This window comes from Pempheris klunzingeri, chromosome 13 (genome assembly GCF_042242105.1).
Source record: "Pempheris klunzingeri isolate RE-2024b chromosome 13, fPemKlu1.hap1, whole genome shotgun sequence".
Taxonomy (NCBI): domain Eukaryota; kingdom Metazoa; phylum Chordata; class Actinopteri; order Acropomatiformes; family Pempheridae; genus Pempheris; species Pempheris klunzingeri.
The window spans coordinates 13,138,258-13,164,657 of NC_092024.1; the positions used below are offsets into that span (position 1 = coordinate 13,138,258).

General features: G+C 43.4%; 3 protein-coding genes across 3 annotated transcripts in view; 1 reads left to right on the forward strand and 2 right to left on the reverse strand.

The window, feature by feature from the left end:
- Window positions 1-5,162, reverse strand: part of rnf144aa (ring finger protein 144aa) — a 29,075-nt gene extending 23,913 nt beyond the window's left edge. Inside the window, exon 1 of the mRNA XM_070841825.1 lies at window positions 5,081-5,162. The gene's annotated coding sequence lies outside the window, so the exon portion shown is untranslated. The remainder of the gene's footprint in view (window positions 1-5,080) is intronic.
- Window positions 5,163-7,388: 2,226 nt separating this feature from the next.
- Window positions 7,389-9,719, reverse strand: rsad2 (radical S-adenosyl methionine domain containing 2). Its single transcript, XM_070842364.1, has 6 exons — window positions 9,313-9,719; window positions 9,059-9,220; window positions 8,592-8,821; window positions 8,346-8,495; window positions 8,127-8,159; window positions 7,389-7,790 (listed from the first exon to the last, which is right to left on the reverse strand). Exons 1-6 carry the CDS (start codon window positions 9,626-9,628, stop codon window positions 7,626-7,628), a joined length of 1,056 nt encoding a protein of 351 aa, XP_070698465.1. The 5' UTR covers window positions 9,629-9,719; the 3' UTR covers window positions 7,389-7,625.
- A 588-nt stretch (window positions 9,720-10,307) lies between these two features.
- cmpk2 (cytidine monophosphate (UMP-CMP) kinase 2, mitochondrial) lies at window positions 10,308-14,372 on the forward strand. The gene is made up of 5 exons (XM_070842363.1): window positions 10,308-10,906; window positions 11,137-11,251; window positions 11,642-11,843; window positions 12,048-12,281; window positions 13,740-14,372. The coding sequence occupies exons 1-5, from the start codon at window positions 10,316-10,318 to the stop codon at window positions 13,858-13,860; spliced, it is 1,263 nt and encodes a 420-aa protein (XP_070698464.1). The 5' UTR covers window positions 10,308-10,315; the 3' UTR covers window positions 13,861-14,372.
- Window positions 14,373-26,400: the final 12,028 nt, after the last annotated feature.

Here is a 26,400-nt window from a genome sequence, read left to right on the forward strand (position 1 = left end):
AATGGGAAGGAGGAAGCCAAGAGAGTACCTTAGGAAATGCGCCGACGTCCTGTTGTTGGGTTTGCTGCAGACGCACAGAGGATGTAAACCCACTAAAAGTGAGAGGAGGAAACACTCCAAGGGGCAGGTGTCTCCTTGTGAGTTTACATATCAAAAGAGTGGGAAAAAGAGAAATTACACCACCATGGTAACACATTTTAAGTGAGTTCTATGAGCCCTTTCACTGATTAAATCACAGTGCATTCACTGCTGGGTTCTTTTCCTTTTTTGAGATTTTATATTCCATATTCAGAAAGAACTTTCAGAAAGGTTTTTCAAGGTTTAACATCTTCAGTCACCCAGAGTGTAGGTAGAGCTGCCACAAGTGAGGCACTCCCTGTCATGGTTGGGACATAACAAGGATATCAGACAGTAATAAGTATAGGAGAAAACTGTTAACAGAATTACTGATAAAACTAATATTTTCAGATAACGTGATAGAACTATAATCTCATTATCCTTCCTAAGGCCCACACACTGCAGGTCAAAGAACTAGCAGTACTATAAGGCAAACTGGTCAAATACTTCCCACTGCCTCATGTTGTCTGTTGAAAGTTGTACTTTTATACTATCACAGCTCAGAAATGTAAATGTAACATCACAGGAGGACAAACAAAACCATCGCACCAGTTGTAGTCCTTAAAACGATCATGAAACCAAGCTCCATTTTTGATACCATTTATGGTCTGCATTTTTCTGCAAGAGCCCATCAATGTATTTACATTCAGAAATGATCTTTCTATATAATAGTTTTTATTGGCGGGGTCCGCCACGCCCCGACGTCTGGCTATCCAAAATGTGTCAACAAGACAAGAAAGTGGTCATTTTCTGTATTTTTCGGATGATGGTGGATAATTTTTAATGGAACAAGAAGAAGCAACCACATATGAGCAAGGTAACCATTTTAACTGTGCTCTGCTGTTGTCTGGGAAAACTATTTGCTTCTACACAGCATCAATCAGATCACAGTTGTAATCATTTTTGATTGACTTCTTCATTATGATACCAGAGTTTATTCGGCAGCGCTGGTAAAAGAAACACTCTTCTACTGTATCTCTGACAAAGTAGCTGCTCCAGGAGTCTTTGCTGTTACCACGGTAACCAATGCTGTTGCCAAACCAACCAGGATTGAAATCTTAAGGATTACAACTTGTTTTGTTTGATTAAGTAAATAAGTCTCAGTGGGACTGATAAGACTGCAGGTTCACTGGGGAGAAAAAAGTGTCTCCAGTGCTTAGACCAATACTGTGCTCCAACTATTAGTCAGACAAAATACTAGCAAGACCTTTAAATTTGAGGAGCCTGTCCCCAAAGACTAACAGCATGTGAATCATAAAGTAATCAGATCTCCACTGAACATGAGCTCGTAGTTTTCTTCCTTCGTTGCACTAACTCAAGCCAGGCATTACCATCTTTTGGTTCATCACTGGCACTCCCAGATCCTGGCCGACCTCCTGACTCATCTACTTCTACTCCAGTTAGTCATTTCCAATATTTCCAAGAATGACTTTCAGCAGAATACGGGCCTGGACGTGCTGCATACTGCTGTTTTTGCATGTAGGTGGAGCGCATCAGTGTTAGAGACAGACATAGCAAGAGCAAAGACTGGCTTATTCCCAGCCGAGCTGAGGGGTGAGCTGCACCCCTTTAATGAACATCAAACATGATTTGTTGTTGGACCATAGTGCATTGAATCTACCGTAGGTGGAAAACAACTACTGTCTCCTCCAGGAAAATATTTCTTCCTGACTTTTTTCCAAATTAGTAACTTTAAAGGAACCCCGTGTGGTGTGAATGCGTGGGACAGACACCAAAGTAAGAACCAAAAATGTTTTAGAAAGCTTTTCTAAATTTTTTTTCCTTCCATAAAAGCCCATTAAAGCTGCACTGAAAATATCTTAAGAGTTGTAATATTTTGGCTGTGGCCCTTATTAGGCCGTCAGTATGTACGTATGGGTGGATGCTACTAACGCAGCACAGCTTGAAAGGAACTCCACAGTCAGTATAACACATACAGACTGCGTGTTTCCTGCTTCATTGTCCCAAGAAAATAAACACATATTATTGAGTTCACAGGCAAAACCTGAATGTTTAGATGAGGTTCCGTTTTTTCATTGTCTAAAGTGACTTGTGCTCACTGCTTGTTTATGTGGGACTAACTCCACCCGAAGGGCATGCTGCAGTTCACACATTCCCGAAACGCTAAATCTTGGAAAGTGTCAGACCGTCAGCACAATCAGGGGTGCATTTCTTACAGAATAGCGTCTCACTTTACAAGCCCTACCTATCTGAGAAGATGGAGCCGGCAAGAGCACTTGCAAAATGCCGAACGGCCGTCTGGGAGAAGCTCAGCAAACATGGGCGTCAGATAATGCTCTCATAACAGACCCATTCTCGTCCCAGTGCGATCCTAAACGACACAAGCCATAACGCATGGAGCTAAAGCGCTTGCTGAGCCATGAGCATCATTTGGAGCTCATGGCTGCAATCAAGAATCAAGTGGCTGCATTGTTGACTACCTAGTGTGAACACAACCCTCCCCAAAACACACAAACACTAAACACTATGCACCTGGAAACCAGCACCGCCCTGAACACTCGCAACACCCTGCTGAAATGGCATTTAAGCTGTTGCATAATCCTTGGCAAACTGACTGCACAAAGGCAGACTACAACCCCTGGAGTCAGATTACACCAAAATGACTTCTCTAGACGTGCAAATGTTACTAGGAATAAAGGAGTGATTCAGCAAATGCACACTGCAGTAACGTACTGTACATCTGAGACAGCTAAGTGGCTTTAGAAATGTTGGTTACCTAAGCATATTAATTATATATTTGGTGTCCTCCTGCCCTCACAGACCCTCTTCAATTCAGTGAAATCACTCCAACAAGACTAAGGTAATGAGGAACTGGCAGTAATTGAGTTTTAATTACTTGTTAAGTGTATTTAAACAAAATGTGTGTCACATTTCTAGATCAACTCCGTCTCAGGCTCACTAATCTCCTTAACATTAGGTGCTGCTTTGTGATCTACAGCAGAGCTGAACAGAGTTACAGCTCTTACACGGCCAGATAGCCTCTTTCTGAGGTGGAAATTTGCCTCAGACTGATTCAGGCCTAGAAAACCAAAGCACTTTTTATTCCCCAAACACACTTGTGTAATTGCCACAGAATGTGAAATGACACCCTACAAACTGAGGGCCAGAAAAAACGCAGTTGCTACCTTTACTGTATTATTAGTCCTCCACATACAGTCCAGTGCAGTAGTGTGAATAACCCGGCCTCAAGGCATAAAACTGCAAGTCTGTGAGCTGCTTTGTTTGTAAAAACATGGCTTGAAAATTGCTTCAAGGCCAAAGCTGAGTCTATGTAATCAGAATATCTGTTAGGTTTACCAAAGTGCCTTATCATCACAGTAACATATTCAGCAGCAGACCCTTTTCAAAACGCAGCACTAATATTTTTCAGCACATGGCAATGCCAAGGTCAGGCAGGCCCACGAAAGGCTTAGATAAACACTAAGTCTGTACTGAGAGAGAGAGCCTGCTGTGTGCGGCCAACAGCACACCAAAACAACCACAGCCCCTCCTTGTCTATAGAAACTTTCCCTCGTATGTGTACGTACGCATTTCCATGTACGTTCATATGTGTGTATTTTTGACCACGACTGTGCTCCCTCTGGACTGGAATGGCACGTAGAGTTCTGGGCATCATAACCTCATTCCTTCTCACTCTAAAGTAAACTCATCTCCCCTCTCTCTCCTCTGGGAACGGACTGGCTGCTGCTGGTCACTCTGAGGAATGTGTTGCTGTTTTGTACAGACCATCTTTGTCTTGTTTTGAACAAATCTGCAGCAAGAAGCGGTGGCTTGATGCACTTATTCCCCAATGACAACTGTAGCGGGAATGGAAAAAAAACAAAAAACAAAAGGGCATCAGAGCCTCTCCTGCATGTCATGTGTAATTCCATGTGAAACACACAGCGTTCCCTATACGTGTGTGAGAACGAGCGAGTGCGTGCTCCTGTAATATGACTAGAAGCCTGACACTGGAGACAGAATCGATAACACACTATGAGAGGGATCTTAAAAGCCGAGGTTTATGACAGGATGGGCCTTGTGCGTGTGTGTGTGTGTGTGTGTGTCCATATGTTGAGTGTGTTTCATGAAGTGCAAGGCACAAAACCAAGCACTTAACAACACACCACATGGACGTGAGCCAGTTTACTCCACACACTGACATCAGACATTTAATGGACATAAAAAGTCTTTGCAGGATGCTGATGACACTCTGGCCTCCGTAGCTGTGAGGGATCGAGGAAAAACACCTCGCATTATCACCATCAGCCGCTGTCTGACACAAACATACCTGAGAGGAGAGTGATGAGAGCGCCATGCCCAGGTATGAGAGACAGACAGAGATTAGAAAATACACTCAGTGTACCACACACCTCACAGCCGAGGCCTGCGCCCACTGCAGGAATGCTCTGTTTGTCTAGCAGCCTGGTTTCAATGGCGATGCCTAGAATCTGACTGTACCCTGAGGGGGGACCTGCTGCTTAAAATGGAAATAGCAGGGCACAGAGTGACCTTTGAGAGCTCAGCGGAGCCATCCACTCTGAGCACGTTAGGCTTGGAGTTCAAAAGCAACACTCTGCAGCTGCTGCGTGGGGAAACAAACATGATTTGAGGGTTTAAAAGCAACGTAGACAGACAGAGACTGCATGGACACACTGGGGGGGAAAAAAAAAACCCTCACTGATGTCATTGTGAAGCAGCTACTGTACCTGCAGCCACAGCTCTGTCACCCATTCAGCCCAGCTGTTTCCTCCCAAACAGCCCAGCAAGGAGTTAAAAGGCTCTCAGTTACACTTAAGAAGTGGCTGCTGACACCTCCGAGGCTGAGGGCCAAGTGCAGCACATCTTGCTGTAAAAACGAGGAAATGGCGAAAATAAAATGCGACAGCAGTTTGTAAGTGAGGCCATAAGCTGCCACAGCTCGTCCTGTGTGTCCCACTGCACTGGAGCACAGCAGCCTTACCTGGCTTTCTGAGATAACGCCGTCTTGATGGTGTAACCTCAGGAAAAAGGTTGAAAAGATGATCTCCTGGATTGGATTAACGAAGACGCGACCGACCAGTCAGGCGGAGCAGGAGGAGGAAGAGGAGGAAGAGGAGGAGGAGGATATCTTTGAAGGGGTGATGCCCATGTTCATTATGTGTCCCTCCAACGTCGAGGTGGAAACATTTGACCCGCTACTGTCGCCTACAGCGCCTGAGATCAGGCCCTGGTGAAACACAAAACCCGACAACCATCGGCGAGAATAACAAAATAACAAGCGACCCAGAGGGAAGCACAAGCTGCAGCGGACACTCTCCTGTCTGTTTGGCTTGACAGTGGGATTGTTTGGACACCGGAACAGCGGTCTGCTCTCGATTACAGAGGAGCGCGCAGCGTCCAGCCTGCTACACAAATCCTGCGGAAAGCAAAAGGCCGCCTCGCTGCACAGAATCCGGGGGCGGTGTGTTTACCTCTCCCGCGTCCCCGCTGCCGAGCTCGGTGGGAAATCAGCTGCTTCGCACTGGAGCGACGCCATTTGTTCGTCAGAGGCTTCCCGTCTGCTGTGCTGCGCCGCCGCTTTAAGGAGAGGAGAGCTCAGCTCAGCTCAGATCAGATCAGCTCGGCTCAGAGCAGCACCCGCCAGCTTTTCACGCGCGACGGCGCCCCCTGCTGGCCAAATACTGCAATCGCAATATTCTGTCACTTCCTGCTGGCTGGGTCCAGACATGCAGGAGGCTGTTTCCACGGTTCTCAGAGCCTGGACAAATGACACAAACGCAATACAGTAAAGGCAAGGGGAGTTTAGTTTCTGGTGTATTTTTTTCAATCTGTGCACCAATAAAATGAATAAATGGTCCATATTTGTGTAGCACCTTTCTAGTCATTTTGACCACTCGAAGCCCTTTTACATCACATCCTCTTTCACACATCATTCATACAGGAGGAGGCTGCTCTTTCACACACATTCACACACTGAAGCTGCTTCAGGAGCAAGTTGGGGTTCAGTGTCCCGCCCAAGGACACTTCAACATGTTGAAAGCCGGGGTTCAAACCAGCGACCTTCCGATTGAGGGATGACCCACTGAGCCACAGCCACAAATAAATAGATAAATAAAAAGCACTTCATTCGCCCCTGTTGTATCAGGATGGAGGATAAGAGACCAATATCATTTGAGCAAGTTAAACCAAAACTATACACATGTATGAGTGAATTTGCTTTCAAAATCAGCTGATAAAACTCTCCTGAACTCCAGGGGTCCTCCTCTGCAGAATCCCCTGCAAAATGAGGGTCAGCTTTGTTTCACTATTTCATTAAAGTTATCTCCTGGTTGCAGGACAGGTGGTGAAACTTTGTGGAGTCATGAGAAAATGTTTTCGGATGGCGTTGTAATATATTTATAGGAAACGGCATGTTGTCAGGGATAAAAGGTTGGACTTTAACTTCCAGTGTTATCTTCTGCGTTAAGACAGTCCACCGAGCGTTATCATGAGGGAAACAGTCATCATGTTGCTACAGCTCACATGATTTGTACTTCCATATAAAATATTCGGTTACCAACGAAATGCAAAGCAGAACAATATGAATGCACTTTGCATTTGAACAGCCGCTGACAGTTTAATAATGGCATAATGGAAGATAAGTTCTTGCTCAGCTTGAGGATTACATGGCTAGAATTCCTCTCAGTTGTTAAAGTCACACATGGCATCTGCTTAACTTGCTTAACAGGATCTTATGTGCTATTAAAAGAGCCAGTGTAACTAGTTTCTGCTCTTACAGTGCACTTAATCTAATCTGCACTGTAATACACAAGTAATTCTATTTTCTTAATATCTTTTACATATCATTTCAATTTACCTTTCCCTTCTCTAATCCATTTGCCCTGTTTTTTGGCTTTTATATCCCGTTTTTCTTGTTTTTACTCTTGCACTTTTCAGTTATTAATTGTTTTACTGTATTTTTTTATTCTGTAATTGAATTGCCTCAGAGAATGAAATGAGTTGTACAAATAAAATTGCCTCGCCTTGATCTAGTATATTGGATATGATTACAGCAAAGTGTAGCTTTATTGAAGTTGTTTGACCAAAAATGATGCATAATGTATGTTTCTCATCAGTGTTTAGCTGTTTATCTTATGCAAGCACCTTTAGGCTTCTCTTTAATTAGCCATAATGGCAGAAAGTGACTTTTCATGATAATTTAGCATGCTGCACGCTGACAACAATAAATTAAAACACTTTCTTATTTTTTTTAAATAAAGGATATTTTTATTATATTGTTTTTGGTCACACAAGTGTTTGCAGTGCAGGAACGAAATAGTAATAATCATAATAATAAGCAAATAAGTGCAACAATTCTGACAGTTCAACATGTCTTGTATTGTACATGTACATGTACATTTTTCCAATACTCACAGGCATCACATTAACTTTTAAAAGTAACAGATAAAATAAAATAACTATATTAATACTGCACGAATTATCTGAGAAATCAATAAACAACGATAAATAAATCGAGATGCAGGTCTTCACCACTCCAGCTTCATGTCGGCTTTGCTCCACACATATTTCCCTCCTCTCTTTAGAAACATCTTTTCATCAAAGCCACTGAAGCTAATGGCCTCTTTCACACCAACATCAAGGACGGACTTGGACGGGTCCTTCCTTCCCTCTCGACAGTCCAGGAAACGCATCTGAAAAATGAAGAAAGAGTAAATCAGTGGCACGCACCCAAGTTACCCAAGTATTGAACAGTTAGAGGGCAAAACAAGATTTAGATTCTTCCCCAGCCAAATACCTAAAAACTTGCACATTTAAATGATCAGAATTAAGCCAAACTAAAGCCTTTCAACTCAATTCAAGCAATGCAAATTGAATGACTTTTAAATGCCCCAAAAAGTTACTCACTTTTAGCAAACTTAATGGCTCAGTCACAGTAACAGTTCAATTAAGGGAAAACAGTTATGGCCTGTAAAAGCAGCAAACTCAGGAGGACTGTGTCCAGTCCATAAACTGTATACGGTACTTACATATTCATCCAGGATCAGGTAGGAATTCCTCATCTGTGAACACAACAAAGGCCACAAATTTCAATTTTGTTAGTCTTAAACCTGTCACCCAACATGATCACACTAATCAGAGCTCATTTACATCGCAAGGTTTCATGGGTTAGTGTAAAATGCTTAGCTAAAATAAGACGAGTTTATATTCATTTGTCATGTTTGTTGCTGCTGTTACTAATTTCACACCTTCTCATTGGACTCAGGAACAAGGCAGGGGACGCTGCTGTGTCTATCCAGGAACTCCTGAAACTGCTGCTCACCGATGACGAACCTCTCTGCCTCTCTCAGCGCTTTCTCTCCTGCGTTTTCGCCGTCAATCAGCAGACACTGGAACACCTGCACACAGGGAGCACAGATGGCGAGGGTGACGACGCGCCTAAAGACACTCACACACACAGTCTTACTGTACGCACTCTCCCTTTCTGTGGTTACCTTCCAGCGGACTGGGTTAAGCTGCATGATGGGCTCCACCATGTCCTCGTCCACGTTGAAGGTGTTGATGACCGAGTTGATTTTGAATGCCACTTTGTACTGCTGGCACCAGGTGCGAATCTTGTACAGGTTGTCGAGGTGGCTCTTCCTGCCCTGAGCTCTGCCAATCAGCTGGTTGGTTGCTTCATCAAAACTGTCACAGGAGATGGCGAGGATGTCCAGGTAGTCACCTGGAGGAGAGAGAGAAAGAGAAAGAGAAAGAGAGAGAGAGAGAGTGAGAGCAAGAGAGGGGGTGCAAGAGAGAGGGAGAGAGTGAGATCAAGATCATGCACTGGTGCCAAATGACAGCATATTTCTTCTTTCTTGTGAACATGGTCCAAACTAGTGTAAAATACAGTAAATAGAAAGACTTAAGTTAAAAAATAATGGATTTGTTCTACAACATTATCAGTAATCAGGAGTCTTACCATATTTCTGGAACCATCTTTCTCTGATCAGACTTCCATTGCTAACGATGCTGACACTCGGGAGCTGGAGGTCCTGTTTACAGAACCTTACTAACTCCCCCAGAAAATCTCCTTTGTCGTGCAGGAAAGGCTCTCCTCCCGAGAAATTGATCTTTTCCATGCCTAATAAACAGAGAGATGAATTTCATTTCACTGCATGCAAGAGGGTCGATAACCACGCAGAAGACCAGAGCTTGCTGCGATGCCAACTTTACCTGACTCCTTCAGGAGTTCCAGGCCCCTCTTGGCCTCCTCCAGAGGCAGGACGAAGGACGTCTTCGCGGTGTGGAAACAGAATCCACATTTGTAATTACACTTGCGCGTAAAATGATAGTTGACGCTTGTTGGAGTCGTCGCATTTTCAGCTTTCTCTGGGCTCCGTTCGCCGTCAACAGGTGAAGTCTGTCCCCTGCAGGCTCCTGCTGACAGCCGCCAACCCTTTGAGAAGAAGCTGGTGTAAATGGAGCGCAGGGTGCTGATGCAGAGCTGCAGCAGGATCATCGGAGACGCGAACACAGAGGAGAGGAGCATCTTGAAATCGAGCGAGTTTTGCCTGCTCTGTGGATGAGGACGCGTCTTAAATACAAGGCTGCAGGTTCAAAAGGGAAAGAGGAGGTCGAACAGCTGAGTTTCTGTTTACAAACATCGAAAACGAGACCCAGCTGAGTGCCAGAATGCGACTCAGCAGGCGTGTCCAACTATGACTAACTAACCATAACTTTACTGTGAGTTTATAAAGGACTGTTCTGCTAGATTTTGTGTCTGAGTCTTTCTTGGCTTATTTTTTTTTTTTTAGCCCTCAACAATGTATTAATTGCTGTTAATAAAGATCGATGCAGTTTTCAGAGCTTCTTTTCGTTTATTCCCTCATCCACAATTTACCAACCCTGGGTCCCTCTGTGCCACACCTTTAGGTCACACCACCTTCCTGTCTCTGAGTCAGCGATCATGTGTCATACTTCTAGGTGTGTTTTATTTATTAGAATTGTTTTGTTTTGTTTACAGAAACATAACTGAAGAGTGAAGGAAAACATAAGTAAAGTGGAGTAAATGCATTGGCTTAAAGTCACACACACCCCCTCTGAGTGCTCTCTTAAGTTTCGTTTCTCTCAGTTTTAGCGCAGTTCGTTTCGTTTTCCCTACAGATCGCGTGATGCCTCGCAATTAGTGGCACCAAACCAGGCTGGTGAAGCGATCAGCTCAGTTTTGGTGGAGCAGATGACACGGCGCGCAATGTCTCTCCTTCCTCAGTGGTCCTCTCGTGTTTTCTCAGTGGAGCTGGATGGGGCACCCTCCTACTTCTCCATTCAGGGGAAGCATCGTGGAGAAGAAGAGCCGCGGCCGTTCAGAGAAGCGCAAATCCCCGGCAGGTGCTTCTCTCTCCTGGTCTGCAGCAGCGACAGAGTCCGACGAGCCAAGTTTTACTGGGAGCTCAAAGAGAAATTGATGCGAGACCTGCCTCCACAGTGCGATGTGTCTCCCATGTCCTCCTTTCTGCCCAATGTCAAGGACTCTCTCATCAAGGGGTACTTTTTAAAGGATCATTCAGAGAGTTCATCCCAGTCAGAGAGAATTTTGCGAGACTTAATGCAGCGTGATCCGGTGCTTGTGTGCTCATACTTGAGAAGTGGGGACAGTCAGCTGTGGACTCAGCATCTGTGGTCTAATGGAGACAGAGAAACCATGGAAATGTCACAGGGCTACTATGTGGTGCCCTCAGAAGCGCCAGAGTATCACCCATCTACTCTCAACATCATCAACTCCGATGTGTTCTACAGCTTTGATGAGGCCTATGAAGTCATGAAACAGGTTCTTGCAGCCCCATTATGATATACACATATCCTATTTTGCAAGATATGGCAGAATGGCATACTCATGTGGTAGAGGAGGGTATAGCAGTACACCAAGAGGCTCTAGGTAGCACCTGATTCTTCCATTTATCCATCAGGGCCAGGTGGCCCACAGCAGCGTGTGTTAACGTGTACCACAGTCTACGGCTCCTCTCACAGCAGCAAAAAATGATTGTGTCTGTCCTGCAGTGTGGTGACATCATCCCAGAGGCGAAGCCTGTGCTGGAGCTGCTGCCCAGCAGAGCGGAGTCCAGAAGTAAACCAGACTTCCCTGTTATTGTCATAGAGGGTCTGGATGCCACAGGTTAATGCCATTACCTCATAAATAAATATGGGATAAGTTTGATGTATAGATGTCTCGCTAAAGTGATGGCCAGTTGTCCTCTGCTAAAGCCATTATCTGCCAGTGAGCTTCGCCTAATGGAATATCATGTATCATGACCTCAGAAAAGTTACATCACTGTGAAAATGGTTTATTGAGGAGCTTGCTCGTCTAATACTCTTTGCAAACCTCATGAAAACTCAACCACGTGGATAGGATGGGAGTTTTAGGTCAGCCAACCTTTCAAGAGTCACTTCAGTCCCTTATTACATTTAAGAGTATCATCAATTCGGCCTTTGGTTCTCTGAAAACTTTCTGTTCCTTCTTTGTTTGTGAGGTGACTCTTTCCTCCCCCCTCTCTTCCCATCGCAGGTAAGACCACTTTGACGGAGTCTCTGAGGGATACTCTGAGGGCGGCTCTTCTGCGGTCCCCTCCCCAGTGTCTGTCCCCCTCGAGGGCCCGCTTTGATCGGGAGCCGCCCCTCATCCGCAGGGCCTTCTTCGCTCTGGGGAACTACATCACAGCAGAGCAAATGGGCCAGGAGGGCATGAAGACACCTGTCATCGTTGACAGGTAGAGACAGCTGAGATGTCGCCGGTGTCGAGACGTTTGCTTGTTGTTTGACCTGTTTTGTAATAGAGAGGACAATAGATACACTCCACAGGGATCTAGACCTACAATTTAATGTTTAACATCTCCTACTCCAGTGAGGCTGGTTAACCTGATCATCCATCCATCCATCCATCCATCCATCCATCACCCATTTTCTGTCCACAGATTCTGGCACAGCACAGCAGCTTATGCCATAGCCACAGCAGTGAGCGGCCCAGTGTGCAACCTTCCAGCAGAGGGTTCAGAGGTTTACCGTTGGCCCAGTGACCTGCTCCAGCCCAGCCTGGTGGTCTTACTCACCCTGGACCCCGAGGAGAGGAAGAGGAGGCTGAGGAACAGAAATCAAGGAGAGACTAAAGAGGAGCAAGAGCTGGACCAAAACCAGCTTTTCAGACTCAAGTGAGATATTTGGATTAGATGTACATAATATATGTGTATGATACATACAAGTTTGAATTTACAAGTTTACACCTTTAAAATACTGGGAAGGGCCAGAAATCCAAGATGTCGTCAAATGACTTGTTATTTTCATCCAACAGTCCAAAAGCCAGAATTGTGCAAATTACTGTCATATGAAAGGGAGAAAAGCAAAACATGCCCAGACTGGAGACGGAGAAACATGTTTACTTGATTAATCAATTATCAAAATAGTTGCTGTGTCATTTTCTGGAGATCAAGTAATTTATTAATCAACTTCTAGTTTCAGCACAAATACTGGATTACTCTTTCTAAAGCAAGTGAAAGAAAACTGGCAGTGGTTGTGTTCACTTTCATTGTTTTTAATACAAATAAAGTAGTTTTTAAAGACATTTCTATAACGATCACACCACCACAGTCATCTGCATCGTTAACAAATCCCTGAAACAAGTGAAGTTGAACTGAAAACTATTGAAAACTATTTCATTACAGATGCGAGAAAAAGAAAAGAAAGTTTTAAGCCTGAAAATCACTAAACTGTATGTACTGCAGTAATTTGACAATTTGGACATTGTTAGTAGGCGTATATTGTAACATAGTTTTTACAGTGTAGGTGTCATTGGGATTTCATCGTAAGCACTATTCTATGAATGTGACTAAGGTCCAGTAATGACAGTATTACTGCAAGGCACCCAGCGTGGGTAATGACAGAAAGACAGAGAGACGGAAAAGTCACAGTAGACACACTTAGCTGAGTGACATGTGGACAAATGTTCCACAGTCTGTGATGAAAAAAGTTCTCTCTGAGTGTGAAAACATGAAACCACAGATGGGGTGCAAACTGTACTGCACGTTTCACTGAGTCAGGTCAGCTCAGTCTTAGTCTGATCCATCAAACACTTAACAATCAATTACTGTCCCACGGGGGAAGCAGCTGATGAGAAAGAGCAGGTGATTAGTTGCTGAGCTGTTGTGCTCCATTAAGCTGGTCAAAACTCACAGGCACTGCCGGCCCAGTTAGTGGCTACACAGACAGGTCGATGGCTACTTTCATTCATCCTCTATCCTGACATAATGGCCTTTCCACACGGGACAGCCAGATGTTGGGCCAGCAGAATTAGAAAACGGAGGGAGTTGACTGTCTGCCGCTGAGAGAGTGAGAGATTCTGCAGTCTTGGACAATTACTATCACAAGGCCTATTGCTCATTTGTCTTAGGAAATGTGTGTGCCATCTGTGCCGTTTCTCATTCTAAATTTCTCAGATGTTGTGCATTTTTATCACTCACATCACTGTCCACCAAAACTGTCAGCAGTCAAAATACTGAAAGTTGTCCTGAAAACAGATAATTCAGTGTAATGTAAAGTGTTATTTGCTTTTTTATGCCTACTTTCCTCACTTGTTGACCAATGTGTGTGTGTGTGCGTGTGTGTCTCTGCAGAGTGGAGGAGGCTTACAGGAGGATCAGCGGCCCAGCTTGCATCACTGTAGATGCTAGTCCTTCTGCAGACCAAGTGCTGCAGCAAGTGCTGCTTTTAATTAGGGGCAAATGCCACTTGTAAACAGTTCTCCATCTCCCCTGCTGTCGTCCAAGCATCAAGTGGATGTAGTACGTCCTGTCACCACTGGGTGGCAGTAAGGTGTTGTGAATGTGATAGGAGGCGAAACGGTGGCCAGACGAGAAGAGAAGGGATTCTAGTCAGAATGAGTAAATAGTTTAAAAGCCAGGGGCCAGAACTTCATTCTATGATCAGGAATGCATATTCATGTACACACACACACACACACACACACACACACACACACACACACACACACAGGTACACACACAAGTATTGTCAGGAAGAAGTGTCCATTCAGCTGCTGTTGTGACCTCTCAGAAATCAGACACAGCGTAGCCTTCAGACACCTACTGCTACTAGCTGCACCTACTGACAAACACTTGTATTTGGACCGACATTGAGGAAATGGATAGAAATATTTATGTAAACGCCAGTCAGTTACATAAATGGACAAAATCCAAGTGTTAAAACACACAACCGTTACACAAAACTGTAAACACTGTAAACCGCAACAGCATTCAATTTATATTCAGATATAATACTTTGAATTTGTTATAAGAATGTGTTTCAAATTAAATTACACTTACACTAAATATGTGTTTGGAGTCTCCTTTTAGTGATTATGTCTTACATAAAGAAGTTTGTTTTACAAACTGTGTCTGTGCTGTAGCTTGCTTATATAGTGCATATGAACTTTCAGTAAACACGCTGTTCTCCCTTTTAGGAAGATGGTGTCCTTTTCGCAGTGCACGACAGATGGTAGTTCCCTTCAGTTCTAATGTGTGGTATTGACACAACTGATGCCACTTGTATTGATAACCTGCGTGGCTCGCTGTGGAGCTACAGAGTACACTGAGAACACATAGTACTGTTTGCACTTGATGTTCTCATGGGCACAGGCCCTCACAAGTGCGCACACACAAATGTACCTACTCGTGTAAACACACACACGTGCACACGAGCCTGCACATTTACTAAGAGCATATACTGTAACTCATATATGGAGGAAGTGTATATTTGGCCTATGTGATGGGAAGATTAATTGGAGGTTTTAGTAATTATGAGCTTGGCAAAGCTGCGGGCTGGAGAAGACAGAGTGACCCATCTCTTTTACTGTGATGCATCAGCAGAGCGCCAACCACTGCAGACCCTATTCATATGGCAATTAATGGAGCGCTGTATATCAATGTCATTCCAGTGCTCCCCCACATAAGCACATGGATTACTCCTACTACCAATTACAGCAATCCAGTGTTTTACTGAGTGGAGAGGTGCTGCAGATGCAAATCATACTATCACATGTAATCAAATAAACTAAAATAAGGTGTCATTATGTTTATGGAGTATGGATTCCAACATGAGGTATCGCGCTCACATGAAGTATCACAGAACGTTTTATTGAATTCATCAGCCCTCAGCTGCTTGGTGATGCTGTGGATGTGCGGTATGACACAAAATGAATGTAGCACATACATGTGTGGAATTTTGATTGCCATTAATAGAGTAGCCTCTGTCTCTAGAGAGTCCAAAATTTATGAAGTAGGGGAGCAAAGCAATTAGGCATTACACCATACATCATACCTGAATGCAAAGTTGTGTGTGCCTGCGGTGTCAGCCATATTTCCATGTCAGATGTTGTTATGCTTTGTTATTCTTGGCAACAAAAAGTGAGTGGTAATATCACGCCATTATTGCCCCTTAACACGACTGTAATATGACATTAATGGCCCATAATCACAGTACATTACACATGCACTGAAATAATTCTCCTTACATTTGTTAATAGTGTTTTTCCTCATAGAAACATTTAAGGATTGGATCAGTTGTTTTTGTCAGATAGCAAGGATACACTCAGTATTCTCAACAACAATAACAACAACTCACATCAACACAGTGAATGTCTGCGTTTCCAACTTTAACTGTGGTTTGAGGAAAAAGTTAACTTATGCAATCTGCTTCCAATCTGTGACCTCACTACTGAAGTTGTGAGATAAAAGTCCAAACTACATTTATGGAAAAAATAAGTCTCTGCCTGAGCCCAGCTTCACACACACACACACACACACACACATCCATGCACACAGATATACAATACACTTAGACTACACGGACACAAAGCAGACAAACACACACGCACACACACAGACCTCACCCTGTATGGGGCCACTTTGCACTACACTCCTCAACTTCAATATTTCATCTGCACAACAGAGAAGGAGCAGCGGAGAGGAGGAAAGCCCTCCATGAAATAATTAAAGATCCAGCAGGGATGCAGCAGCACAGCAGCCGCCATCCCATCCTAAGTAATAGATCAAATGAAAGCTGTCCCTCAGATCATTAATAATGAGTGCAGTATGGAGACTGGGGGGGCAAGGGAGGGAGGGCATAGGGCTGGTACAGGTTGGGGGAGGGAGAGAGGGCATCGAGAAAGCACAAGGTGTTTTTATGTGTGTGTGTGTGTGTGTGTTCGGAGTGAGGTTGGGTGGGGGTGGGGGGCTTGAATAGTAGTCTGGGTCCCCTGGCAAAGACCCCAGTGGGCCTCACTTGGCAGCCACATGAAGCGGCATGGCAAGAGGAGTCATGCATATGATTTGCCACCAAGTGTCTGCCAAATTCTAAAGACCCTACAGCAATGTCTATATACATCCCTTGTCAAATAAACAACATTTTACACAGTCGACGAGCAGGTTAGCAAGGGCTAATAATGCTCCTTTCAATCAGTGGGGCCTCAGAGCAGTGACTGGATATGATTTTGGATTTTAGGAGAGCAGAGTTTGCTTGGTAGACAGGCGGGGATGGGCTGTCTGCGATGGGGGAGGGAGGATAAAAGAGGGGAGAGGAGCCGAGGGGGAAGACTGGAAAAGGAGGAGAGGATGGTAGATGGGTGGGGGTTGGGGGGGCAAGCGACAGTGAAGGGAGATGCTGCGGATGTTGTCATCTGTGGTCCCTCCAGATCCCTCCAGCTGGCAGGTACAGCACATTTCCCAAACACTATCCTCACCCGCAAATACAGTATGTTGCATCTTTCCTAAAAATTAAGCAACCTCAACCTCCTAAGCATCCTAAAAACTGCCAGGGTTGGTGTGTAAAGGCATTAAACCAAATTGGATTAGAAAATCTGATTAAAACAGAGTGACTGCAAAAAGAAAATTCCAAATTATGTTTAAGAGGGCATTTAAAAGCTAAGATTAAAATAGCATCCTCAAGTAACCTCATATTTTAATGACTTCTAAACAAGATTGAGGGAAAATAATCATATTATATCAATGTGTTTGAGTTATCCAGCAGACTAAATTAAAGCACATGACCACGATTACACTTTCTCAGCCCTCTCGTGCCTTTTTGGCCCACACCTCCTACCAAATGTTGTCCAACCAGCCTGATCTCATCTACAACCACTCCTCCAGCATGCACACACACACTCCCATAGTACACGTAAACACACCGCATGCATACGCAGCACAACCGCTTCCCTCTGAACACAGCAGGTGGTGGCAGACACCCCAGCGCCATTCTCTGTGAATGACGGGTGGTGGGATGTAAAAACATGAAGGGTGTAGGAGTTGAACTGATCGGTGGTGAAATGTTTGTCAAAAACATGCAGCAAAGCTCAAAATGAGGTGGAAAAGGCAAAAGCGAGACAGAAATGGGGGAATTACTTTGTCGGGAGAGAAAAAAGTTTTGAAAATATCCCATCAAAAAACAGATGTATAATTCAACAGCTTTTCATCATCATGCTCACCCTTTGTCATGGTGTCTGAATACTTATTTGCAGGGGCAAAGACAGCATCTCTGTCGATAGGTGCTGGTATTAGGCACAGCTGGCTGTGTATTCAGGATTCCATTATATATTCAGGTTGAGCTTATTTTCTGATGTTTTCAGGGGATAGGTGCTCTATAGTCTGTGATGATTGTATGAAACCTCACCAGTTTTGCCTGGCGGCTGTTGGGGAGGCTTCACCAGGAACGGTTAAATATTTAAACACTGCTGTGCGATCTCATTAAAAACGGCACATCAGCCCCCATAAGGCCCCTACAGCACTCCCTCACACACTCCCGAAAACCCAGTTAGAACTCAGTGGAGTGTGACAAAACAGTTATTGTCTATTTACTGTGGAGAACTTGTGATAAATCATCATATCCTGTCAAATAAGGCAGCTGGCAGTAGCGTTGACAAGTGGTAAGTCGTCATATCAGGAAAGAAAATGATTGAGATTCAGTTCTGTTTTGACAGCTGCAAACAAGCAGAAATATGCCAAAAACAAAATAACATGACAACTAGACCAGACTAATATTTCCATAACACACATATGAAAACAAGACAGAGAACAAACTTTGGCTCTCTGGAGTCTTCTTGCCTTCTCACAAAATCTGGGCAATTAATTCCAACTCTATTGTTTGGGGCTTCCCTATTTTTAGCTTGGCTGCCCTCTCAAATAAATTGATTTCCTGTGGCGAACTTGGAACGTTCCTTGTGTGCCATGTTTTTTTCCCTTCCAAACACACAAATACCGTCCTTCTTCCCCCAGAGGAATAAATCAAAGGCAACACTGCCAAGTTTTACGCAGCTGTGTATGTGCATCTCTTTTTATACTTGAAAATGGTTTATTTTTGTTTCAGTTCCATTAATGCTTAGGCATGTCTCCTACTTCATCAGGCATCACCAGACAGCTGAGGAGCTACTTGCTTGACAGGCAAGTGGCTGACTGGCTCTCAAAATACCTAAAGTGACTGACTCTCTCTCTCTTTTTCTCTCCCTCTCTCTCTCGGTATCTCTCTCTATCTCTGGTCTTACTCTTTGATTTGAACTCTCATGAGACACAGAGGTCTGGTTTTTTGTTGTCCCTACCACAGAACTAATGGCTGGGTCAAAATATACTAAGCTCCCAGATCGCAAGAAGATATTTAAACACACAGCACTACATATAAATAAAAGTAGAGCAACTTGATCCTGGGTTCTTGTAGCGGTGTCAGGGGAGCCACTGGTCTTTGATGAACACTACCAAAGACAGATGCGCTGCGGTTGGGGGAAGCTGCGCTTGCAAATTACAACACAAAGACTGACAAAGAAAGTCAGAATAATACTGAGGAATATGAATCATTAAGCAGAGCAAATGTTTGCTCAACTTCAGTGGGACAACACTGTAAAAGTGCACCACATACTGTCATATATCACATTACTTTTTAATTATGATGCTATTAACTCAGTGTACCAAATGCTTGCTTAAGCTGAATGTCCATGGTGAATTCATGAGTGCATTTTCTTAAAGCAGATGACCAGGGATTTGGTGCAGCTTCCGTTTCAATTTCTGTTACCCACTGCTGTTGTCACTGACTGCAGTGTGAGAAGTAAAGGATTGTAAATAAGGCCTTGGGGGTGTGAAAACAGATAGTGATAGAGAGAGAGAGAAGCAGGGAGACACAAATGAAAGAAGCGTACTGTAGATCCCAGTCCCTTATCCTGACTAAGCCATCTGAATCCCTCTACACCCATTTAGCTTGCTCGCTGTATCGCTCTCCTGTGTGAGAGGCATTTCCCTACTTTACAGTCTTCTCACTGCACCTTGGAAAATATTGAGTTTATAGCCACTCATCTCCATAATAAACACCATATACCTAGCAGCCTACAGGAGGGACTGCAAGCTAATGGGGGAAAGGGATTCACACTGGCTTTACATCCCAACTCTTCCCACAAGTCACCCCTCTTGCCTTCTAAATAGAGTTTAGTGAGCAGTCCTCGGGGCTGATATAAGAGCAGAAATGTTTTCTACAAGTCTTACTCACTTTGAAGCACTTCCAGTGCTGTCCATCTCTGATAAGAAAACTTTAATAGTCATGCCTGTGGTCAACCATGTGTCGAATACGATATGGAGAATGGATATTGTTAAGCGGACACCATGTGACCCTTTCAGCGTTTAGTGTTTTCTGTATCTTAATTTGCAGACATTAAAACATACAGGATAAAGTCAGCTCTTTGATGTAGAGGGTCAGGACAGAAAAGCTAAGAAAGCTCACTTTCACAAAACAAGACTTAAGGTAGGAGTAGTTCCATGCAGGTGAACCATACTGTAAGGAGGCAAACTAAAACTGCACCAGTGACAAAAATAATAAAAAAGAGAGAAAAAAAAACATCTTGCCTTCCAAACACCCTCTACAAAGCCAAGTGATGATGTAGCTGGCCAGAGCCTAGCTGGAGCAGTTATCCATCTCGCCCTGTGCTGCCAGCTGTCAGAATACACAGCTCCAGCTAGCCGCCAGTGGCAGGTGTAATCAATATGGACTCCACAGAGAGTTGCACTACCAGAGGCCAGTCTCCACTCTCTAACCCATCTCTGTCTCTCCAGGGGAAACAGTAGGCAGGCGGGCAGGGAGAGTGCGTTTGATGTCTCCTCCGGGCCAAGATGGAGCAGCCCACTATAGCTCTGTAGCAGGGAGATGATTAATCCTGCCTATTGGACGCACCATCATGTTTGAGTTAAGGTAGACTGTTTTTATCAGACTGAGGTGGGTATTGTGCTACTGCGAAAAGTTGTGTTCTTAGAAATACTATATGTCACTTAGTGGCCATAGAACATTCAAGTAAAGCGCATATGACGTGGTGCTGATTTAAAAAATGCACGAGCACATGAGCATAAAACATATATATGTTCATGTATATCATAGTGTATTACAGTCATACAGTCATAGAGGAAGTGGACTTTTCTACTATTCTATAGTTCATGTCGCAAGCAGTAACTATTTCTTAAGTTTGTGAATTTACTAATTTTGTATTCATCTTATCTGGTTTATATACTGTATAGAGTCGTTACTAGTAATGATAATATATTGTGACAACAGTATGGACTTATTAAAAATTCACTATGCTGTCAAGTTGTGTAAGAGTTTTGACTGATGCATCATTAACACTAATTTGACAAAGGGACAGACACTCATATAAGCATGCACACACACACACACACACACACACACACGCGCAAACAGATACACACACAAGCACACACAAACACAGAAGCACCCCTCGAGGTATTCACTTCTCCACCTAATTTAAAGTGCTCTCACAGCAGAGCAATGGAGAAGAATAAACAGTGAATTTAAAATGATCTTTCATTTTAATGACTTGTTGTTGTCTTTAAAAAATCATTTTCTGAAATGTTTTCAGGGGATCTGTGGAGGAGTCAGCTAATTTAAAGTACTGTAGATCTTGCCTGAAGACAGAGATCTTATGTATTTGCATGTACTATGCATTTTTTTCCAGCATATTCTACTCCATATGCACATATAGAAGCAAGTGAAATATTTAGGTAGGAGAACTGGGGTTTCTTTTCCAAATTCTAGTGTCTCAGAGGCATTTGTACTGTAATTGCTACATTCTTGGTTTTGCTGTTTAGCAAGAAAGTTACTTCTGTTTGGTCTAAAACTTTGTTTGTATTTAACACCTACAGATTGGCAACAGTTGTGACAGTTTTGAACACAGTTTTAAAGTAAACCTGCAGAGCAAATGATCATAATGGTTCAGCATTATAAAAGATTGCAAAACCATGGGTATTAGTTCAAAAGCAGTTCAGTCATCTATCGCAAAAGAGTTAAAGGCAAACGTAACTGGTAAATCTCAAAACCACCTGAAAAAGTCTGACCTCTGGGCTACCCCGAAGGAAGTCTAGCAACAAAAGGCAGAGATGCTTTTACGAGGTTAGGTTCTTACAGATGCAAGCACCCCTGCTCCTCCACTCACATACACATGAAGACATACACACATTCATAACATGGGAGGAAATGCCTCTGACAACCATTCTCTTCTGAAGTAGACCAGTGGAGATGGAAAACAGTATAAAATAAATGAGTACTAAGAGTAATAATCTGCTGTAAGTCCACTGACCATCAAACTGATTTTAATACGTAAGCAAAACCAATTCTAGATCAACACTCCTACGCTGAGGTAGTTAATGGATACTCGCCAATAGGCAAGTAACTGGAACACCCTTAGGGTGTAATAGTCTTCTATCTTGGTGTGATTAATATGCGCGGAGCAACATTTTAATTTGAAAAGTCACTGGTCCATTGGATTTCTCTGTTACAGCCATGTCAGCCCACAGACACCCACACTGCTCTCCAGGAGAATCTGACACCCTGTTATTTGGCCAAAAAACACTCACTGTCTATCCCTCTGACTCTTCGCATGTTTTTCTTTAATCTCTTGCTGTTTCTAAGACCTTTCTCTGACTTATTTACCCCGACTTGTCTTTCTTTCTATGCCGACTTGTTGTACAACTCCTCATGAAAGTATCAACGGGGAGAAGCAGCCAAAAAGCAATAGATTTATGGCCTTCTTTGGCACAATTGGAGGGAGAGTGCAGCAGAGAGAAACAGAAATAATAAGAGATGGGATCAAATGGTGGTATATTACACAAAAAAACACATATTCTTATTCAGTCTGAAGATATCGCTCTGTAACTGGCACTGTTTTATGGCTGATGAGAGATGAAGACAGAAAAGTGTGGCTTAGGAGACAAGTGTTGTAAAATGTTCTTGAGTGTACACTTTGTGTTTACGGCTACATCCAAGCCAAAGTTGTCTTCTTTCAAATCCCCAGAACTTTGATGTTTCAAAACTTGAAACTAAATCATCTCATTAGTATTAGTGAGGTTTAAAAACAGTTGATGACAAGGACCACCGGACCACCGTAGCTGTGTGTGTACAGTATATGCGAGTGCTAGGTACGTGTCTTTCTATCACTTTCACTCCTATCCTCCCACACTCCCTCTCCTCTTTCCCTCTGACCTCAATTTTCTGCCCTCCTAAACGACTGATCCTTTCCCCTGACCTCAAACTAGTCAGACTGCTCAGAGAATGATAGATTGGTGCAACATGGTGGCCCATTTAAAGTTAAGTCCTCTACGTTACAGTATGTCTGATGCAATAAAGTATGTCAGTTACATGCAAACAAGGCTCAAAGCGGTTGAGTTTATTTAAAATTCAGACAGTACGTATAGGATGATATTCACAAGCTGTTATCATGCAGCTTTCAGAAGACCATCATTTGGATATACTTCAAGGAGAATGTGTTGTTGCAGCCTGTAGCAGAATTTTTAGCCTTATGTCTCTTATTACTTCTAACAATTGTTTGAACGCAGAGAGGCAGAGTTCACACCTGTTCACATGGCATAAAAAGGCTTACTGGAGGGCTGTTCCTGACTCTAATGTTTATACCATCCTCTGCATCATCCCCACAGGCCACTGAAAACACGGTGGATTATTTAATAGTGCTGTGCACTGATGGTAGGCTACAGTTTCACTGCCACTTTATGATCCAAAGCTGTGAAAGCTATCTTTCAGCTGAAAAGATGGAGAATGCACAAGTTAAGGCATCATTCATTGCCCTACAATGTATTTTACACAGCACTGCTTGTTTCTTACTCGGTTCTGGGGTGTACACAAGCCACGGGGAAAGACAAGCTCCCTGTGCACATTAAATCTGGGTCTGCAGATAAATTGGTCGGAGCTTGGCCGGAGATTGCTTTGATTTACGGCGTAATTACAGAGTTTTGCTGCAGCATTGATATGCCGGGCTGTCTGTGCCTCGGTTCTTGTGTATGGTTAATAACAATGAAGCTGTCAGGTCTCAGAGGCAAGCAGACAGGTCTGATGTTACCGGTGGTATGATGTGTGTGGTGGCGTATCTCATGTAGCAACCACAAGTCATATAGGCATGTTATATTACACTGCAGTCTCCAGTATGTCTGCGCATCCCGGCTAAGAGAGTAATCAGATAAGATAATGTAGTCAGGAGAGAGAGAGAAAGAAAGAGAGAGAGAGAGAGACAGAGACAGAGAGAGAGAGCAGTGACTATAACACTCACTGTCAGGATGGGAGTGCATCCCTGGAAGGGAGGATCTATCACTCTCAACACTCAAACTCACATACACTGTCACGCCTCATGCACACACTTAAACCCACACCCACATACAAAGTCGAGCTGTAAAGACGAGCCTGTGAGCGTTAGCTGTAGACAGGGAGGATGTTTATAAAGCTACCAGGCTCAGTGCATCTTTCAGGTTGCATTATGGGTGCTATCTAATTGGTGGTAGTGCAGGCAGAGGTGGGCCTCATTGGAGGTTCAACCAGAGGCTAGCAGTCTCATAGCGTCTCAGCAGCTCGTATTTCACTGCGCTCACAGTGCTAAGAGGGTCAGTCTGTCTGTCGCTATTACACACACACACACACACACACAGAATTGTGTGTACGTGTACATGCATATGAGTGGATATACCTGCACACAGATTCCCAAGTAAAACTATATATGTAACACAGTCACACACCATCACAAAAAAAAACTCTTACAGATGTACTGTGCGTGTGCCAAGATACACATGTGGACACAGCAAGGCACGCACACACTTGCACTTCCAAATTCCTTCCATTGTAAGCACTTCAGTGATCTAATGACAGTAAAGTGCTTTTCTTCATCAAGAAGATGAGTGAGTCAATCTCTTTTTAATTGTGTTACTTTCTTAGTTAACAAACTTTAATCAGTGTTCCTTATTGTAGAGTTCAAAAGTTCCACCCTCAGCAAAGTCCTGACAGGACCTACTGAGCACTTTGAAACATCCTCACCATGTTTCACACTTTAGTCTGTTGTACTCCATATGTTTAACCCCATATTTTCAGTATGGTTAAAATGCATTTTCTTCATTTAGCTGTTGAGAACTGTCTGTTCAGAACATCTCTCATATGCAGTTTGTTATTAGCTAGCAACATGTAGGATAATAGACTGCCCTCAGTAGCTAGAAAACAATAGTCTCAATATGCAGATTTGGAGCAAAAGCCTTACAACAGTACAGCAGAGATTTAATTTTAAATAACCAAGCTCAATGATAATTTCAGCATAGAAAGCTTTCTCTGTTTTATACCTTTTCAATTATATCATGCAGCTACAAATAGAAATGCAATATCTTATTATCACCTGATGAGAGAAAAAGCATAGTTGCCTTTTGAAAAACTCTGACTGATTTGATTGGATTATTATGACCTGATTATGCCCTATTATGCCCTTCTTTGCATAAGAGATCTTGTGTTATCACAGCTCAACTCCCTGCAGTTTGTGGAGGATTCACTGGCCATTCTCACTCTATGAGATACATTAAAACACTGTTTACATCCCAAACACTGTTGGGAGCATAAATGATCACATCACATCATTTTTTTTTTTAAAAAGGTCTCTGTCTGCAATTAAACACCAAAACACACCATAACAACAAAAGTGATTAAGTCTTCCTCTTCCCCCTCCAGTATACATTACAGCTCTAGCTGTGACATGGATACATGATGGCTGGATGCTCCTTTTGGTCAGCAATTGCTTATTTTGTATCGGATATAACTGAGATGACATATCCATGCTCTCATCTACACATCTCCTTGTTTATTTTGTAAGCATAAATTCAAAATGGTGGTTTGATTGTGGTCCATAAAAGCTACTGTACTTGCTGACAAAGGATAGCTGTCATTGCTAGACTGCTAGAATAAGGTCAGCGAGCATAACAGGTTGATCATTAGACTATTTCATGAAATCATATAACAACAGACAGCAAAAAAACAGGCTCTTAGCTGGTTGTACAGTATGTAGAAAACGCCTATGCAACAATGTTGTAAACAGTCATACGACAGCATTTTAGAAAAGCTTCATTTTCCCAGTCTACATTATGAGAATACGCCAGCTTTCTCAAATCTTATGAAAAGCTCCATTTTATGGGCAGAAGCCAGAAGTTTAGTGTGGATGGAGACCTAAATGAGAGAAATTAGCTGTGGCTGTGTGGGTAGAGAAGGTCATCCACCAATCACAAGGTTAGTAGTTCAATCCACACATATTAAAGTGGCCTTGTGCGAGACAGTGAACTCCAAATTGCTCCCAACAGTCAGACTAGTGCCTCATACCATGACCAGTGCATGGTAGCTCGCACACTGCTGGTGTGTGAATGGGTGAATAAAAGGCAAATTGTAAAGTGCTTTAGTTAAAAGCACAGAAATGCAGCCATTTACCAAATAGATACAATTTCAAAATGTCACGTATTAGTGTGGCGGTCTGGCCTCTAAGCCACCTGTAGGAAACAGACTGCACATGTTGCACTAATAGACGTCTGTCTGTGTCTCCCCTACTCTCTTTGTCTCTGTTCAGTCAGATTCTTTTCACTATCTTGTTTTAACTTCCACCAGATACGGGTGAGGTTTTTTTCATCAAATATAATACATCCACTATGCCCTCTCCACCCCCCTTTTCTTTCTACCCACCAGCCAGTACTCTGCTCTAGTGCGAAGTGGCCAGCTCTGTCTGATCACTGGGCTGAGCAGATCCCACTGCGAGGGACTTGAGGGGCTCGACTGTGTGATTAAGCAAGCCTTGGTTCCACCAGAGGGCCACCGGAGCAGATGTTCTCATTAAAAATGCAGGCTCTGTGAGTGAAGGAGATTGCCTTGTTCCAGGCAGAACCTGGCCGGAGGTTTAAAGCTCTCTTCCTCTCACTTGTAAGGCCAGCCAAGTTTCAATGC

Excerpts from the sequence above, each read along its gene's own strand:
- rsad2 (XM_070842364.1), bottom strand. The coding sequence starts at position 9,628 with ATGCTCCTCTCCTCTGTGTTCGCGTCTCCGATGATCCTGCTGCAGCTC. Across the intron at positions 8,496-8,591 it reads TTAACCCAGTCCGCTGGAAG|GTGTTCCAGTGTCTGCTGAT; the intron begins GTAACCACAGAA and ends CCCTGTGTGCAG. Across the intron at positions 7,791-8,126 it reads ACCTGATCCTGGATGAATAT|ATGCGTTTCCTGGACTGTCG; the intron begins GTAAGTACCGTA and ends TTCATTTTTCAG.
- cmpk2 (XM_070842363.1), top strand. The coding sequence starts at position 10,316 with ATGACACGGCGCGCAATGTCTCTCCTTCCTCAGTGGTCCTCTCGTGTT. Across the intron at positions 11,252-11,641 it reads AGAGGGTCTGGATGCCACAG|GTAAGACCACTTTGACGGAG; the intron begins GTTAATGCCATT and ends TTCCCATCGCAG. Across the intron at positions 11,844-12,047 it reads ACACCTGTCATCGTTGACAG|ATTCTGGCACAGCACAGCAG; the intron begins GTAGAGACAGCT and ends TTCTGTCCACAG.